We start from the raw sequence: 19,255 nt of genomic DNA on the forward strand, positions 1-19,255 counted from the left end.
TTGGTACCACAGAGATACTGAGCTTGTGACTGCTTTCTGCAAGGGGAAGTCTTGGTCTGAGCACTTCTCTGTTGTCACTCCACAGCTGCTTTTTACTATGCTGGAAAAGAAAGCGGCACCGCTCAGCCAGAGGAAAACACCAAGCTCTGGTCTTTCCTTCGAAAGCAATGGTCCTTCGCTTTTGGGCCACCTCCTTTGTGGCCTTTGATCCGCCAAAGGAGTGGCACATTGGTGCTCCCACTTCCTCTCCTTATACTTCTCCTTCCTTTCAGCCCCACAGGCCTTGGACCTGGGTCCTCCAGGCTTCCTGTACCACCACATCGCCCGCCATTCCCATTGCAGGTGGTTAATGAGTGCAGGGATGGAGGAGGGTTATTTTCCGCTCATCACTGAGCCCGCCCTTCTCACAGGCTGTGATGGCATGTTAGAGGACAAAGATCTTCCATGAGCTTCACACACACACACACAACACACACATACACACATGCACACACATACACAATACACACATACAAACACATAGACATACATATGCACTGTATTTTTGATAAACAAATCTGAGATGGAAACATGAAAGCACATTCCAAAATATTTACAGAAATGTTGGAAACATGTATGACTGAGAGGCAAATCAGGCATTCAAATAATCGATGAGAAGAATTCTGTGAGATGCCAAATACTGAACTTCAATATATTCTTACTGGAAGCATTAAGATTTCTAGATAACCAATCAAACCAAATAGCTGGCTTGTAAAAACCGACAGATCACATTTCCCACAGATGGGGAGTTCAGAAACTAGAAGGCCCCATCCTGATTTTAAGGCATAACTGGGTTGTGAGGCAGACAACAGCCAGGGGAATCCAAACTATGCAAGCTCGAATGTATCAGAGAGACAGCTAGACTGCTTCATGGGAGCTGAGGAAAAGAAAAGGAATGAAACAAACAGCAAGAGCCACAGAGATGGAAGTGTGGAAATTGACAAGGCCACGAGGGCATAAATAACATTTAAATGACTTGACCAAACCCTGGCCGGCTAGCTCAATTGGTTGGAATGTTGCCCCAATACGCCAAGATTGTGGGTTCAATCCCCAGTCAGGGCACATACAAGAAACAACCAGCGAATGCATAAGTGGAACATCAAAGTAATGTTACTCTCTCAAAAAATCAATCAATAAATTTTAATTGCTTGCACAAGACGCTGCCTCTGATCATGATGCTCATTTCCCTCTGAAAGACCCTGCTCCGCTGGCTCAGAGCCCCTCATGGGCCCTTTTGTCACTGTCAGTGACAGCTTCTCCCTGAGGGTCTCTCTCAGTCTTGCCATCATCATGTTCTTTTTTTTAAAAATATATTTTATTGATTTTTTATAGAGAGGAAGGGAGAGAGATAGAGAGTTAGAAACATCGATGAGAGAGAACCATCGATCAGCTGCCTCCTGCATCTCCTACGGGGGATGTGCCCACAACCCAGGTACATGCCCTTGACCGGAACCGAACCTGGGACCCTTCAGTCCGCAGGCCAACGCTCCATCCACTGAGCCAAACCGGTTTCGGCATCATCATGTTCTGAGTGTGATGCCAGCCCACACCTGACAAGTGGCCAGTGCACAGCTGCTCCTCCTCCAAAGAGAGGCCCCAGCAGGGACAGGTCTCACCTCCAAGTCCTCAGAGGAGTCCGGACACAGAATGGGGAGCAGACCAGGCCTTGGTGGCACTCCCATGGCTTCCGGGAGAGAAGCTGTCTTTCCTAGGCTACTATCCTAGGGCTGATGCAAGGTTAACTGGGGCTAATGTTGTTCAATGAGGGAGGATTAAAGTGCTGAGGTTTCAATTCTCCAGAAATTATTTTGGACTCAGCACCCAAGAAGCTGTAGAAATGTGTGACCCTGTTCTCTTGCAACATCAGCTCAATGCTGTCATCTTTTCACTGAGGTCGGAAGACTCTGCTAACCCAGTAGTATTTATAGCATAACATTAATTCCTTTAAAAGTGCTTCATAGGAGATTAAGTCAAACAGCAGAAGGGCAGAAACAAGAAGCCTGGGTAGCCCTGCTCCCTCCTAGGGGTCTGGGCTGTGCAATCACTTTGTCACGTTTGGATAACTTTGCCTTGTGTTTGGATTTCCAACAGGCCTCTGGCATTTCTGCAGAACAAACACAGTGCTACCACAAATCAGATTACATAAAATGCATTCAGATAACGTTTGTGTAAAATCTGGTACCCTTCTGAAGAACGTCTGGAATGGAACAAGAAAGATTAAACACTTTATTATTCACTCAGGTATGCTGAGCTCAGGTACTTCTGAATTTTAAACACAAAACAGATGGATAGAATCCACTTCATCCACCGGAAGGGCAGCAGGTCTGTGAGTGGCACACAGGGGAGCAGTCTGCTTCATCAAGGGGATGCCAGATTTCTGGGGCTCAGCTATAATTGAAGCTATTAGTTCCATTAGCACACGGTGGGCTGACAGCATGCCAGGCACCGACATGCAGCCCACAGCTCCGTGGGATGCTTTGGATTCCCTTCCTCATATATGTGCTTCTTAAGATAGACTGCTTCCAGGAAATGTGAGGTGCACATCCAGCCTGGGGACCTCAGAGGCGCAGGCACAGGTGGCAGCTGGCCAGGCCCTTTCCTGCCACTGCCCTGCTGAGAGCAGCCAGACCCTGCCAGGCGGCACCTCCCTGAATAAGGGTCCTGATTTGGGCTTCCATCCATGTCCAATCTTAATTTGGCAATTGCTCCTAAATTTCTCTAAGGAGTCACCATCTTGAGGTCCTGTGTGGTTGTTATCACATGAAAATGATCAGAAGAGGATGGAATTTGAAAGAAGCTGGGGTGTCAGAATCCAGGTGAACTGAGTTCTGCAGGTTGGCCCAGTCCAGGGCCCACACCTCTGAATTACTCATCTGTCCATGGAGGAAGATAGCACACCTCCCAGACTCCATTACTTGGGAACAAAGCATAAACTGCTTCCTGTGCCTTGAGGAGTCTATGCCCAGCCACAAGCATGGCCAGGTATGGACTGCTGCGGGCCTGTGCATTTCCACTGCCAGGCCCAACCTGGGGAGTCATCTGAGCTAAGCTGCTTTCCATGTGGGAGCAGGACTTTCATCTGAGGAGCCTTTCATTAAGAGGGACCCTGGACTCAACTGCTCCTTCCTGACATAGGAGAACTGTTAGCAGAGAGTAAGCCTTGGGTGAAAGCAAAACACCTACTAAGTGTCTAACAATGTGGGCCTGTCAAAACCGACCCAATGTTGGTTTTCATTAGCGACACACTTAAGAGGGCAAAGGTGGTGAGTAATATCACTCACCATGTCGATTCCTACAAGCCTGACCCTGCCCAGCAATGAACCACACTGAATGAAGCCTGCCCTGTTTCACTAACTGGAGAGAGGGAGCTGGGGCAAAGAACCAGAAATGTTGACAGCAATTATGGCTCTTCCCTTTCTAAGTCTGTCCCCTGTTCTTTCTCAGCAATTCGGGGGCCGAGGGGATCTTGTCTTCCAGGAAAGATGTCCTAGTGAGAGGGTGGGACCACCCCCACCTCTGCCAGCTGAAAGGCCCAGCACGTCTCCTCAGAAGGCTGCAGGTGGAAGGGAGCAGATCAAGACCCAAGTGACTTTCAAACATGAACACAAAGGGTAGCGCAACCACTTCACTTCACATCCTATTAATATCCGGGGGATTTGAGCTTTGAGAGCTGAGAGCTCGGCAGGAGCAGCTGTGACCAAGGCCTCCTCCACACCAGCTACACGGGAATTGCTTTCCTCTGGCCTGGACAAGACAGGTTGTGATCAGACCTGAGTATCGGTGAGGCCCTGAAGAGTCTGGTGTGGGCATCTCTGGCGGTTCCTGGACTCCCACATCCACAGGGTGCTGCCTGGTGGGTGTGCCTCCAGGGGCTCCTAGGCTGATGGACTGAGCAGTCAGCCTGGCTTAGGTATGGTTCCTAAAAGCAGAGAGGCTGCCCCCTTGCTGACCAGGTCACCCCCAATTGCCCCCTCTGCCAGCCTGGTTGCCCTTTGAATACACAATCCAGGGTTGAGGGTCTCATCCAAGCCCTAGCTAGCAAATTCCATTCAGAAGACTGATTTTACATGGAAAGGTTTTAAAAGATTTGCAGAATGTGTCAAGATGAGAGAAAATGAGCATAAACCTTTCATACAGGCCGATAAAGAGAGGGGGTCCCTGTTGTGGACCTAGGCCCACATTCCAAGGAGCCGCTAGGCAGGCAGTGGCCCCTGAGCACCAGGGCTGTCTCACTGGCTGAAGAAAGGTAAACCATATCACCAACAAGTTTCTAATATAGATTACATGTTAAAATGATAATATATTTGGATATGGGGTTTAATAGATTATACTAACAAAATTAATGTTTTAATTTTATTTTAAAATTATTTTAACTTTTTAAAAAGGTGGCTACTAGGAGATTTCACATTAGATATGTGTCTTGAAATAAATTAATTGGACAGCATTAATTTAGAAACCTGGAGTATAATCCTGGTTGATCCAGTGCCTGGATGGGTGGCAACTGAGGCAAGTTCATTGCAATCAGATTTATTTTGTGAAATAAGCCTACTTCCTTCACAGTTAAAAGAAGAGCTAGCAATGCCACCCATATCAACTCAGGCTGGCATCCTGCTCCCGTTTCTCCACAGAAAGCGGGCCTGAGTGGTGAGCCTGAGCAGTGGTGCCTGCTCAGGGATGACACAGGGAAGGCATAGCTGCCACAAAAGTGGGTTTGTGTATTCTGTTATAACTAGAGGCCCAGTGCACAAAATTCGTGTGTGGGGGGGAGGGGGGTCCCCTCAGCCCAGCCTGCACCCTCTCCAATCAGGACATACCTCTCACAATCCTGGACCACTGGCTCCTAATTGCTCACCTGCCTGCCTGCCTGGTTGCCCCTAACTGCCCCCGCCCTGCTGGCCTGATTGCCCCTCACTGCCTCTGCGTGCTGTCCTGATCACCCCTAACTGCCCCCTTACTGGCCAGGTCACCCCCAACTACCCCCGCTGCCAGCCTGGCCGCCCCCAACTGCCCCCCACACCAGCCTAGTTGCCCCTCACTGCCTCTGTGTGCTGGCCTGATCGCCCCTAACTGCCCCCTTGCTGACCAGGTCACCCCCAACTGCCCCCTCTGCCAGCCTGGTTGCTCCCAACTTCCCCCCTCTGCCAGCCTGGTCACCCCCAACTGCCCCCCCACACCAGCCTAGTTGCCCCTCACTGCTTCTGCGTGATGGCCTGATTGCCCCTAACTGCCCCCTCACTGGCCAGATCACCCCCAACTGCCCCCCCTGCCAGCCTGGTTGCCCCCAACTGCCCCCCTCTGCCAGCCTGGTTGACCCCAACTGTCCCCCACACCAGCCTAATTGCCACTCACTGCCCCCCCCCCCCCCCCAGCCTGGTCATTGGCAGCCATCTTGTGAGGGCATGAGGGTTAATTTGCATACTACCACTTTATTATATAGGATATCCTGGTGCATGGCAAGAAGAGTATTGTTCTAACAAAATGGGGATAGCACAATGATTTTCCAATAGATGGCTGAATGCATCTTGAGGAGAAACACATTTTTCTGATTTGCATAAAAATGGTAGTTGGGTTCAGTTAGTTGGACCTGCGGCCTGCCTAGATTCCACTGTGACAACCAGCTGTTTGCTGGTCTGGCTTCCCTGTCTGCCATGTGCCTGGTGCCCACCATAAAGCCTTAATTGTACAAAATGTCTTTGGTGTCTGGTGCCCAAGAGTTACAAGAACCAGCTCACCCAGGATGGGCTGCTTACCTTTTCAGTTTTCTTCTCATCTGGTTTGCATCCCACGTTGGTGGGGCTGGATGTAGACAGGCCACTGACGGTCCCCACTCCGGCCTCCCCGTTGAGGTTGGCAGCAGTGACATTGGGAGGTGTGACGGCCGATGCCGCTGACGTGAGAGGGATGGCTGGCCAGGGGCACTGGGCACCAGTGATGGTCTGCACTGGGGGCTGGTGGAGGTGCTGCAGGGACACCATGGAGTGGGGCCTGAGGCTGGCAGTGGGCAGGCGGGACGGGGAGTTCTGGGTGCACAGGGGCGACACCATGGTGGTTGGTTGGTCCTGAGCCTGAGCAGAGGAGAGGGCAGCTGGAGCACAGGGTGGGAGAAACAGTGAGTAGAAAGTTTAGTTTGAAACCTGCCATGCAATTGCAATAGACTCTTTCCTGAGACAATCTGCCCAGTCTCTGTACAACTGAGACTATGAACCAGGAGGTTATGGTTTGACTCCCGGATCAGGGCACATGCCCAGGTTGTGGGCTTGATCCCCAGTAGGGGGCATGCAGGAGGCAGCCAATCAATGATTCTCACTCATCATTGGTGTTTCTATCTCTCTCTTCCTCTCCCTTCCTCTCTGAAATTAATAAAAAAATATATATATTTTAAAAAGATCTAGGACTCTAAAGAAAAATAGAGTTCCTTCCAAACACAGAGCCATGTTAAAATGAATCCTACTACAGCTTGCGTTAGTAATTTTGAAGAACCGTTTCCTTACTAATTACAGAAACAAATAGGGGAGAGAATGGGCCACACCATAGGGACAGAGTTCTAGGCAGGTGGGTCTGGCCTAAAAAGAGACTTCTTGGGTGGTAGCCGACATCACTTCACACCAAGTGTCCCTCTAATGCTGCACTGCTCAGTTCCGGTGTGTTGGCCTTGTTAACCAGAGAAGAGGGATGCCACACTGCCGCAGTGTTCCAGTGCCAAACTTTGTGGCATGCATGGCCTCAGCAACATGGAAATATACAAGCAATGAAGCCATGTTCTCAGCCCCCACCTTGGACAAAGCGCACACTCAGACACCTGCCCGGCTCCCCGCGCAAGCAATCCCTTCTTCTGACAGTGTGCTAGCAGCCCATCCTCTCTCTTTCCAGGAGGTGAGATAGAGGAAGGCTTATTTATGGCTTTAAAAAACTACTCAGAATTTGGGATGGCTTTGGATCCTTCCTCAACGTGGCTCCTCCTTTCAAAGAAAGACCAGGTTAGGCAATGATGCAGATCGATGAAGCCACTGGGGTCACTTAATCCCCCTGAGGTAATCAGTCATTTATCTGCCTCTCCTCTGCTGCCCAGCTCAGCAGCCTGTAACGGGAGGTGACAGCTCAGCCAGGGAAGGGCAATGGCACTTGGGTCCTGAAAACCCTGTAGGGTGGCTTCCGGTTCTTCTGCTGAGTGCTGGCACAGCTCGCCTCCACCTCTGGCTAGCTTCCACCTGACTGCACATCTCCTTACTAAAACACTACAAAATAAGGGACGGTATCAGCAGATAAATTCCTTTGTATGGCTTTCCAGTGTCACGAATTTCTATCTTCAACTGAGTCTAGTCTAGAGTTTATGTCACTGTGGAGTTTTGTAATTAAATAAATATATTTTCTCCTTCCAAAATTTCAAGTTGCTTCTTTTTCGTATCAAACAATTTCTGATTCATAGCTATCCATCTCTTTTTTCTTCACCACCCTGTCTTCTCCTTTTTTAGAGGGTGGATGCTATTTCTTCTATTTCCTTTTAGAGGATTTTAAATATACTGACAGTGACTTCTTTAGATTTCTCTTTTATTTCCCTCTCATTTCTTATGTTTACTGGCTATCCTTTATGTATTAGCAGTCCCAGCCCTGAGATTTTAGTTCATCTGAGCAGGGGTGTCTTATTGCTGTTGTTTCTGCCCTGGTTTACTTCTCTGGGTCTGCAGTCTTGTCGCTCTTCTACATGGACCTCTGGGGCCTCCTCTCAGAACCACTGTAACAGGATCACTTGAATTCTGGTATCTCAGGGATGGTGAAGACCTAGTCCTCAGGCCAGAGCCAAACTCAGCTCTGTGCTCAGGTGGGACTCTCTTCTCTCCACGCCTTCCGCAGCGCTCAGTATTGCACATGCCCCCAGGAGAGGTTGGGTCTGGTCCCCTGATACTTGCCTCAAGCTCCTGCCCATACGCTCTTGCAGGTGTTGAAAGTCAGCTCACACCACCTGTTTTCCACCCTGGAGCCTGTAGGCCAGCACTTGAACCCCACCTGCTGTTGTGTGTTCCACTTTGTTTACATCCATAGAGTTGACTTTTAAAAAGTTTTAAAAACAAACAAGCAAACTCTCTGTGTTTAGAACAGAGAAAGTAGGGGAGTTCTACATAAACTCATTCTTCCATACTATCCAGGGGTCATCCTGTCACTTCTCATTCCACAGAAATATGGTGTCTTACTCGATCAATCTATCAAATATTATCTGGAAAACACCAGTTATGGCTCCATCTATTTTCAGAAAAAGAATCCATTGATCTAGTTGTTTGCCTTTACAACAATATCACACTGTCTTGATTATTGTAGTTTTATAATGTCATGAAATCAGTGTTAGCCTTTCAAATTTGTTGCTCTTTTCAAGGCTGTCTTTTACTCTTCTAGGTCCTTTGCATGCTTATGTGAATTTGAGATCTAGACTGTCAATTTCTATTAAAAAGTTGGGTGGGGTCTTGATTGGTATTCAATTGAATCTATAGGTCAATTTTGGGAGAATAAACACTTTAATATATTAAGTCTTCTCACTCGCTAATATTCTCAGTCATCTCTCTACTTATTTAGGTATTCTTCAATTTCTCTTAGCAATACTTTGTAGTTTTCAGTGTATAGTTCTTCCTCATCTTTGATCACATTTGTCCCTAAGTATATTATATTTTTGATGCTATAAAATTGCTATTGTTATTTTTTAAATGTCAATTTCAACTATTCACTACTAGTATGTAAAAATACAATTGATTTTTGTGTATTAATTTGTGTCCTGCACCTTGCTTAACTCATCTGCTACCAAAAAAAAAGCAAAAAAAAAAGCTGTGTGTGTGTGTGTGTGTGTGTGTGTGTGTATTCCTTAGGGTTCTCTCTATATGATAATGTACCCTGCAAACTGAGATAGTTTAGCTCCCTCCTTTCCAATCTGTATGCCATTTACTTCTTTCTCATTACTAACCTCTTGGGTTAGAAGTTATAATACAATATTGAGTAGAAATGTCCAGAGTGGGCATCCTTGTCTCGATCCTGCTCTCAGGGACAAGTTCTCAGTCTTTCACAACAAGTTAAATGCTAGCTGCGGGCTTTCATAGATGCCCTTTATCAAGTTGAAGAAGTTCACTTCTGTTTTCTCATTTTATGAGAGTTTTTATTAGGAATGGATGATAAATTTGGTCAAATTTTCCCCCACCCCACATTTATTCGGCTGACCATGTTATTTTTCTCTTTTAGTTTATTAATAAGTGAATTATATCAATTAAACGTTAATGAAACCTTGTATTCCTGGGATAAACCCTACTTGGTCATGTTGTATTAGTATCCTTTTTGTTTATTGCTATATTTTACTTGTTAAAATTGTTTAGAATTTGTTTATGTTTATGAGTAATATTGGTCTAGCAGTGGTTGGCAAACTGTGGCTCGCGAGCCACATGCGGCTCTTTGGCCCCTTGAGTGTGGCTCTTCCACAAAATACCGACTTCTGCACATGGGCCACGAAGTTTCAATCACACTGTACATGCGCGCCCGCACATGGTATTTTGTGGAAGAGCCACACTTAAGGGGCCAAAGAGCTGCATGTGGCTCTTGAGCCGCAGTTTGCTGACCACTGGTCTATAGTTTTATTTTAATGTCTTTGTCTGCTTTTAGTATGAGGGTAATGCTAGCCTTACAGATAGAGTTAGGAAATATTTTCTTTTTCTTTTTCTTTTTTTCTTCAATTTTCTGGAAGAGTTCCCAAAGAATTGTTAAAATTTCTTCCTTGGCCATTAGGTATATTTCACCAATAAAGCCACTTAGGCCTGAAGATTTCTTTATGGAAGGTTTTTAACTAATTCAATTTCTGTAATAAGGATTGGCCTATAAGATTATTAACTTCTTTTAAGTTTATTAATTTGTGTATTTAAAGGAATTTATTTATTTGTCTAATTTGTTGAGTTTATTGGCAGAAAGATATTTTTCTTTTTTTAAATTCTAGTTTCTTAAAGTGAAACAGGTAATTGATTTAAGAATTTTTTTTTTCTTTTTCTAATATAGGTGTTTAGTGATATAAATTTCCAAATTTTGATATGGTGTGTTTTTATTTCCATTCACTTCAAAATGCTCTCTATTACTACTTTGATTTCCTTTCGATCCCTGGGTAATTTTGAAGTATGCCATTTAGTTTTCAAATATTTGGAGATATCTTTGTGTTATTAATTTCTAATTAAACTTTATTGTAGTCAGAAAATATAGTTTGAGTGACTTTAAATTTTTAAAATTTGAGGTTTAAATATTATGGCCCAGGATATGGTCTATCTGGTAAATGTGTGCACCTGAAGAAGTGTGTATTTTGCTGTTTGGTGGAGTATTCCGTAAATGTCAATTTAGTCAAGCTGGTTATGTGTTGTTCTAATGTTCTATGTTCTTACCAATAATATGCTTGTATCCATTATTGAAAGAAGTATTGCAACCTCTGACTGCAATTGCAGGTTAATCTGTTTATATCTCCCTACAGCTGTATCAGTAATTGCTTATTTATTTGAGGCTCTGTTATTTGAAGCATAAATATTTAATCCCTTTGATGAATTAACTCTTTTACCATTGTAAAATTGACTTTTTTTTTTTAGTAATAACATTCTCTGTTCTGAATTCTACTCGGTCTTATATTAATATGACCAAACCACATTTCTTTTGATTAGTATCAGCATGGTAGTCAATCCTCATTATTCACAGATTCTGTATTTGCAAATTCAGCTACTAGATAAAATTGATTTGCAACCTCTGGTGCTTTTGCAGTCACTCTCAGACATGCACAGATTAGCAAATAATACAAGTCACCCACACACTTGTTTCCAGCAGAGGTGCGCCAAGATGATGCTCTTCCTTCTCATTTCAGCTCATGCAGAGATGCCCAGGGGCAGAGAGACAGGAGGGGCACAGGCAGTGCAGCTCAAGAAGCTCCAGCTCTGGGGGAGGTCGGATGGGTGGAATCTTGACCCTGTCACCTATTAGTGGGGTGGCCTCAGGCAAGTGACTTAATACTTCCAAACCACATGTTCTCTTTTGTAAGATAAAGAAAATAGAACATTTAAGATTAAAATCTACGTGAGCTACACACACATATTTCACTTAGGTGAAATGGTTCAGTATTCACTCAGTGTTCATGGAAACTTTATCCTATATAACAATGAGGTAATATGCAAATTGACCATCACATCCTCACACAAGATGGCCACCACAAGATGGCCAGCAGAGGAGGGCAGATAGGGGTGACCAGGCCAGTAGGGGAGGGCAGTTGGGGGCAACTGGGCCTGCAAGGGAGGGCAGTTGGGAGCAATCAGGCCAGGAGGGGAGTGGTTAGGGGGTGATCAGGCTGGAAGGCAGAAGCGGTTAGGGGCAATCAGGCAGGCTGGCAGGCAAGAGGTTGGGAGCCAGAGGTCCTGGATTGTGAGAGGGATGTCTGACTGCCGTTTTAGGCCTGATCCCACAGGCTGAGGGGACCCAGATTGGAGAGAGTGAAGGCTGGGCTGAGGGACACGTCCCCCCCAGTGCACGAATTTCATGTACCAGGCCTCTAGTAGACTATAACTACGATGAATAATGGCAATTGATTATATATATTGTTCTATCCTTTTACTATCCATTATTTGCATTTTTATATTTAAAGTATTAAAATCTATTTCCTGTTCACAGCATTTGTTTGGGTCTTGTCTTTTTTTTTTTTTTTTTTTTTTAAATAATAACTGACAATCTATGTATTCTATTTGGGGTTATTTAGACCATATATATTTAATGAAATTATTTATATGACTAGTTTTAAACCTGAAGTTTACTACATGTTTTATATTTGACCCATGTATTATTTGTTTCCTTTCCCTTCTTTTTAAGGTTTCTTTTGGGTTATTAGAAGTCTTATGATTACATTTTATTTTTTCTGTTACCTTATTTGTCATAACTCTTCATTTTCATATTTAGTGATTGCTTACATTTTTAATTTAACATAGCCTAACTGTAATTGATTTGATAACTCTTTACATGTAGTCTAAGAATATACTTATAATACTTTACAATAGTATACAGCACTTCCATTTCTTCCCTCCCAACCTTAATGCATTTGCTATTATACCTTTTACTTTCACATGTTTTAAATTTCAAACTGCATTGTTTTTATTTTTTTTAAACACTCAGTTATGTTTTAAAGATATTTAAATAAGCCCTGGCCAGTGTGGCTCAGTTGGTTGGAGTGTCAGGTAGTGGGTTAAAAAAAAAAGATATTTAAATAATATTAAAAATCTTATATATTTATGTATGTAGTTACCATTTCTAGTGCTCTTTGTTACTTTGCATAGATCCCAATTTTCATCTGGTATCATTTTTCTTCTTCCTAAAGAACTTCAACATTTCTCATAGGGTGAGTCTACTAATGATGAAATCTATTCTATCCTATCTAATAAAAGAGAAACATGGTAATTAGCGTACGACCGCTACCCTTCCCATTGGCTAATCAGGGCGATATGCAAATTAACTGCCAGCCAAGATGGCGGTTAACCGCCAACAAAGATGGCGGCTAATTTGCATATGTAGGCACAATGCTGGGAGGTGAAAGGGAAAGGACGGAAGAAGCCCCCTGCCACTGACGGTGATCGGAAACCCAGGGGGGAGCTAAGAGCCGGGGGCAGGGCAAAGGCGGCCCTGGGGGCCGCCTTTGCCCTGCCCTCCAGCTGTGATCAGAGAACCAGGCGCCTTTGCCGCCCCGGCCAGTGATAGCGGGAAGCAGGGGTGGAGCCAGCAATGGGAGCTGGGCAGGGACGGAGGGGGCAGTCCGGGGAGCTAGGGATCCCTTGCCCAGGCCTAAAGCCTTGGCCAAAGACGTTAGGCCTGGGCAGGGGTGGAGCCTGCAATTGTGGGGAGCTGGGGGTCCCCTACACAGACCTAATGCCTTGGCCAGAGGCGTTAGGCCTGGGCAGGGGCAGAACCAGCCATCACAGGGAGCCGGGGGGGGGGAATCAGCGATTCTGGGCAGCTGGGGGTCCCCTGCCCAGGCCTAAGACCTTGGTCAGAGGCATTAGGTCTAGGCAGGGGCAGAGCGGGAGATCGCGGGGAGCTGGGGGTACCCTGCCCAGGCCTAATGCCTTGGCCAGAAGCGTTAGGCCTGGGCAGGGGCGGAGCCTGCAACCGCAGGGAGCTGGGGTCCCCTGCCCAGGCCTAATGCCTCAGCCAGAGGCGTTAGGCCTGGGCAGGGGCGGAACCAGCCATCACGGGGAGCAGGGGCAGAGTCAGTGATCCTGGGCAGCTGGGGGTCCCCTGCCTTGGCCAGAAGCGTTAGGCATGGGCAGGGGCGAAGTCAGCAATCGTGAGCAGCTGGGGGTCCCCTGCCCAGGCCTAACGCCTTGGCCAGAGGCATTAGGTCTAGGCAGGGGCAGAGCGGGAGATCGCGGGGAGCTGGGGGTCTCCTGCCCAGGACTAATGCCTTGGCCAAAGGCATTAGGTCTAGGCAGGGGCAGAGCGGGAGATCGCGGGGAGCTGGGGGTCTCCTGCCCAGGACTAATGCCTCCACCAGAGGCCTTAGGTCTTGGCAGGGGCGGTGCCAGAGATCGTGGGTAGCAGGGGCGGAGCCGGGAATGGTGGGAGCTGGGGGTCCCCTGCCCAGGCCTGACACCTCTGCCGGAGGCCTCAGGCCTGGGAAAGGGGCCGATCCGGTGATCGGCGATCCGAGGGTGATGAGGGTCAACTCCTCTGGCTGAGGCATCAGGCCTGGGCGGGGGGCAGAGCCAGCAATCAGAGGGGGCTGGGGGTCCCCTGCCCAGGCCTGATGCCTGGGCCAGAGGCATCAGGCCTGGGTGGGGGGGGGGGGAGCCGGTGATTAGGGGGAGATGGGGGTCCCCTGTCCAAACCTGACACCTCTGGCGGAGGTGTCAGGCCTGGGCAAGGGGCCGATCAGGCGATCGGAGGGTGATGGGGGTCGACGCCTCTGGTTGAGGCATCAGGCCTGGGCGAGGGCGGAGCCGGTGATCGGGGGGAGAGGGGGGTACCCTGCCCAGGCCTGAATCCTGGGCCAGAGGCATCAGGCCTGGGCCAGGGGCGGAGCCAGCAATCGGAGGGGTCTGGGGGTCCCCTGCCCAGGCCTGACGCCTGGGCCAGAGGCATCAGGCCTGGGTGGGGGGCAGAACCAGTGATCGGGGGGAAATGAGGGTCCCCTGCCCAGGCCTGACACCTCTGGCAGAGGCATCAGGCCTGGGCAAGGGGCTGATCCTGCGATTGGAGGGTGATGGGGGTCAACGCCTGAGGGCTCCCAGTATGTGAGAGGGGGCAGGCTGGGCTGAGGGACACCCCTCCCCCACGCAGTGCACGAATTTCGTGCACTGGGCCCCTAGTATCTATATAATTCTTTATTTTTCCTTTCACTTTTTAAAGGTATTTTTTCTGGGTATAGAATCTGAACTTGACAGACTTATTTTTTTCAGTACTTCTTTCAGTTTTTAAATGTCTTTTCACCTGACGTGTTCATGATGAGAAATCTAATGTCATCCTAATTTTTTCTTACTTTATGTACCTTTTTTTTTCTGGATGCTTTCAAGATTTTCTTTGTCACAGAAAAAAATTGTTGTGATTAGAGTTTTTTTCATGATATAGTTTTCTACTTGTTTCTTATGCTTGGGGTTCAACAACTGTCATTAATCTACGAGTCTCTAGTTTTCATCAAATTTAGAACAATTTGGATCATTATTTTTTCAAATAATTTTTCTCTCACTTTTTTCTCCTCTAATTTGGGGACTTCAATCACATGTATATTAAGCCACTTGAGGTTGTCCTGTTGTTCACTGATGCTGTTTTCATTTTTAAAAATTCTCTTTTGTGTTTCATTTTTTATAGTTTTTATTACTATACCTTCAAGTTCACTAATGTTTTCTTCAGCAGAGTCTAATTTCACATTAATTCCATCAAGTATATTCTTTTTTAAAATACATTTTTATTGATTTCAGAGAGAGGAAGAGAGACATAGACAGAAATATCAATGATGAGAGAGAATCATGGACCATCTGCCTCTTGCATGACCCCTACTGGGGATATAGCCCACCACCCGGGCATGTGCTCTGACCAGGAATCAAACTGTGACCTTCTGGTTCATAGATCAGCACTCAACCACTGAGCCACACCAGCTGGGCCCATCAAGTATATTTTTGATCTCCACACACTATAGTTTTTATTCCTAGAAGTTTGATTTGGTCTTATAAATACCTTTAAAATCTCAACTTTCTAATATATGGAATGCAACTATAGTATCTGTCTTCAATGTCTTTGCTAATTCTAACATCTATATTGGTTCTGGGTCAGTTTAGATTGATTGATTTATCTCTTTGTTGTTGCTCATATTTTCCTGCTCCTTTGTATGCCCACAATGATAGCACTAACAGCACTTATCCTTCCTTGCAGTCTTTGCTTGGCTCTGGGTAGTCTCCTCATATGCATATGCTGATTAGTTCTCAGTGCACTACCCCAGAGGGATGCCCTGCACCCTTGGAAGTTTCCTCTTTGTGCTGAAGTCTGAAATCTTCTCTAGGCAGTGTGCTGGGCCCACCTCTGTGTTCATCATTTTAATTGTATCATTTCTGTGGTTTTCTGATATCTATTGTCTCACAAACTCTTGCTTTATAAATTTATCTGCTTTTTTTGGTTATTTCCAGTGGGAAGGTAAATCCTGTCCTCATTACTTTATCTTCGCCATAAGCAGAAATCTAGTTTCATATGACGCAGTAATTCCATGTCTGGGTATTTAATACTGCGTCATATGAAACTAGATTTCTGCTTATGGCCAAGATAAAGTAATGAGGACAGGATTTATCTTCCCACTGGAAATGGAAACATTAATTTAAAGAGATATGTGTAACTCTATGTTTATTGTAGCATTTACAATAGCCAAGAAAAAGCAATCTAGGTTTCCATTGATAGAGAAATGGATAAAGAAGATATGATATACATATATAAGTATTTATATAATAAATGATATATATATATATATATATATATATATACACAGTGGAATATTAAGCAGCCCAAGAAAGAATGAAATGTATGAAATATTGCCATTCGAGACAACATGGATGGACAAATAGGGTAAAATAAGTCAGAGAAAAACAAATGCCATATGATTTCATTGATATGAGGAATCTAAAAACAGAAAATAAATGACTAAACAAAAACAGACCAATAGAAACAGAGAACAAGCTGATGATTGCCAGAGGGTAGCAGGATGGGGTGAATAAGGTGAAGGGGAATAAGAGGTACACACTTCCAGTTATAAGAAAATATATGTCATGAGGAAATATAGAATAGTCAATTCTATTGCCATAACTTTGTATGACAGATGGGTACTTGCCTTAGTGTGGTGATCATATTATAAGATACTAGAGGCCCAGTGCACAAAATTTGTGCACTCAGGGGCTGGTCCCTCAGCCTGGCCTGCGCCCTCTAGCAGTCCAGGAGCCTTCAGGGGATGTCCAACTGCCACGGAGGCAGGAGAGGCTCCTGCCACCACTGTTTTGCTTGCCAGCCATGAGCCCAGCTTAGGGCTTTTGGCTGAATGGTTCCTCTGAGCCAGTCATCGTGTGTATCTGCCCTCCCCCTGCCCCCTGATTGATCGCCCCACAAGGGTGGTCTGGAGGCTCAGGCCACCCAGCTGGCGGTGCTGCAGTGGGTGGGCAGGGCCTCCTTCTGCTGGGCAATCGATCTGGGGGCTCCACGATCGATTGCCCCATAGAGGGAGGCCCAGGCCAACCAAGGGATCACACCCCATGCCTGTCGCCTGAAGAGGGAGGCAACCAGTGGTGGGTGGGGAGGGGGGAGGCAGTGCCACACGAATGGCAAGCAGTGGCAGTGGCACGGGCAGGGCAAGCTGCCAGCAGCTGGGGGAAGGAAAGCCCTGATAGGCCCTGATCACCGGTCAGGCCTAGGGACTCTACCTAAGGGGTCCCAGATTGAGAGAGGGTGCAGGCTAGGCTGAGGGACACCCCCCGCCCTGTGCATGAATTTCATGCACTGAGCCTCTAGTATAGGATATAAATGTCAAATCACTATGTTGTACTCCTGAAAAAAATATAATATTGTATCTCAAATTCAATAAAATATAAAATAAATAACTAAAATTGAGAAAAGTCTTACTTTAACTTTTAGATAAAAAATATGATTATATCTACTACTGAAAACCCTTTAATATGCTCCTTTGCCTTTAGGATAAAAACTGAAATTCCTTGACATAGCCTAAAAGAACCTCATGGTCTGCCCCTGCACACCTTTTCAGTGTTACCACAAGGCAGGTACATACCCTCCTGCATTCCTTGTTCTTCCCCCGGACCTGGTTTTAGTTCTCAAAGGCATCAGTCCTGCGCTAGCTTCACTATCACCTCATCCACCACTGCATGCTCATCTACTCATCTTTGGGATCGAAAAGCAAATTTTGCTTCAGTAGAGAGAGAGTTACTATTGTTCTCCTTCCATACTTTTTGTCAGTCACATCAACTCCGTGAGGCTACCACAGCAGGGACTGGTCTTCCTCATCACCATGCCTGTGCCCTCGCCAGTCCCTCTGCCCCAATGTCCTCTCTGCTTTAATTCAAGGCAGTGTTACCTCCTCTTGAAAACTTTCCATAAACCTCTTCCATCCCTCTCCTACTCTCCTCCCAGTCTGAGTACACTGTCTCTCCAAGCTTTCTTAATACCCTCCATCCTAGTGGTTTTCCAAATCTACTGAAAGTTCCGTTGCCCTTATCCCTAATCGGGGGTGGAAAAAGGGTCCATCTGGTTCTTCTCTGCATTTCCAGACCCCAGCAGAGCCTGGTGTGTACAGAGTTCTCTTTCAGTACTGTTTGCTGATGAATATATGGCTGCACAGGGCTCTTGCCCCTACTAAGCACTGATATGAGGCTATGTGGACACTATACTTAATGGGGAGAGCTGCCCTTAAAAAAAGGAGTTACATTAGTTAAGTAGAACAAATCATATTTGATGCTTTTGTCAAACTCCATGACTTTGGCTCGAGATGAGTGCACTAGTGAAATGCCTCTCAACCGCCTAGGTCGGGGTCTACTGAGATGGGTAATTGCAGCCTTGACAATGCATTACTTGTACTGTCAACAGTTTTTTGTTCTCTCTCTTGCAAAATGCAGAGTAAAGTGGAAAATGCTGTGGGAACTCAGTGGCATTTAATTTACTGATGAGACGCAGTAGGAGCCTTTCTTTAACCTGGCTGTGACAGCAATAGTGTGTGGACAAGTATTAGGTTTGGAATGCAATTGGCAAACTATTTTACACCCTGTGTACCACTCTTCCCATCTCTAGAATTAAACTGATGGAAGAGAATGCTTGTCCCACCATGGTAGTTACTATGGTGATGGATGGCTGAGATACAATGTTGTCCTGCCCTGGCCATGCCAATTCCTTTGGATTCAGCTTGTTATTCTGCAGAGGGAGAAATGACCAGCAGGTCTCATTTTTTTTTCTTTGAATTGGGAAGTTGTGAGCAAACCATGGCAGAGAAAGGCCATTATACTGGCATTTTGTGCAGAGAACCCAGGGCTGCTGTGCTGGGTGTGCACTCTCAGTGAGAAGCAGGGCTGTGGTGGTGCACACAGAAACATCTGTATGGGGGAGTGGGACCTGAAGGGACCTGGTCTGAGACTTTAGGTGCCCCAGGTCCTGCCCAGGTCCTCCAAGGGCCAAAGAGATGGGTATTTTTGGGGTAGAGCCCCAGTCAAGAAGCTCTGCTGTGGGTTCACTCCATCACTTGGCTACTACAAGGGCCATGTCCTCAGCTGGAGGCGCCCACTCAGCAGCGTCAGATGAACTTAAGCGAGGCCAGGAGCATAGCTGATCAGAAGGTAGCAGCTGGGGCTAGGAGGTCTGGCATCAGACAATGCGATTGCAGAACTCCTTCAGTACATACACAGCCAGTTCTTCGCAGGCCCCCGGCGGCCAGAGCTGCCAGACACAGAATTCAGTTACATATGAAGGACTGCTAGGCACTCACAGGGACTGCAGGGCCAGTCTCGGAGGCTCTCCAGCCAGGGAAGTGCCCAACCCATCCATGAGGCTTCCCTGGGCCAGATCCCACGACTGCTGGACACAGACACCACCCAGCATGCCAGACACAGGCATCCGAAGTCCACCTTGCACCCACTGGTGATCGGGAACTGTGCACTGCAAGTCCACCTGTGGCCCCTGAAAAGCCAGGATGTTTTCACCATCTCCTGCATCC

General features: G+C 46.5%; 1 protein-coding gene across 1 annotated transcript in view; it reads right to left on the minus strand.

Moving 5' to 3' along the window:
- The window catches only part of SH3RF3 (SH3 domain containing ring finger 3), a 273,022-nt gene that overhangs the window by 15,592 nt on the left and 238,175 nt on the right, over positions 1-19,255 (minus strand). The window contains exon 8 of the mRNA XM_070405853.1: positions 5,790-6,124. Within this exon, the coding sequence (XP_070261954.1) occupies positions 5,790-6,124 (335 nt within the window). The remainder of the gene's footprint in view (positions 1-5,789; positions 6,125-19,255) is intronic.

Source organism: Myotis yumanensis, unplaced genomic scaffold (assembly GCF_028538775.1).
Source record: "Myotis yumanensis isolate MYYU_CA2020_CCGP unplaced genomic scaffold, mMyoYum1.0.hap1 SCAF_2, whole genome shotgun sequence".
NCBI lineage: Eukaryota > Metazoa > Chordata > Mammalia > Chiroptera > Vespertilionidae > Myotis > Myotis yumanensis.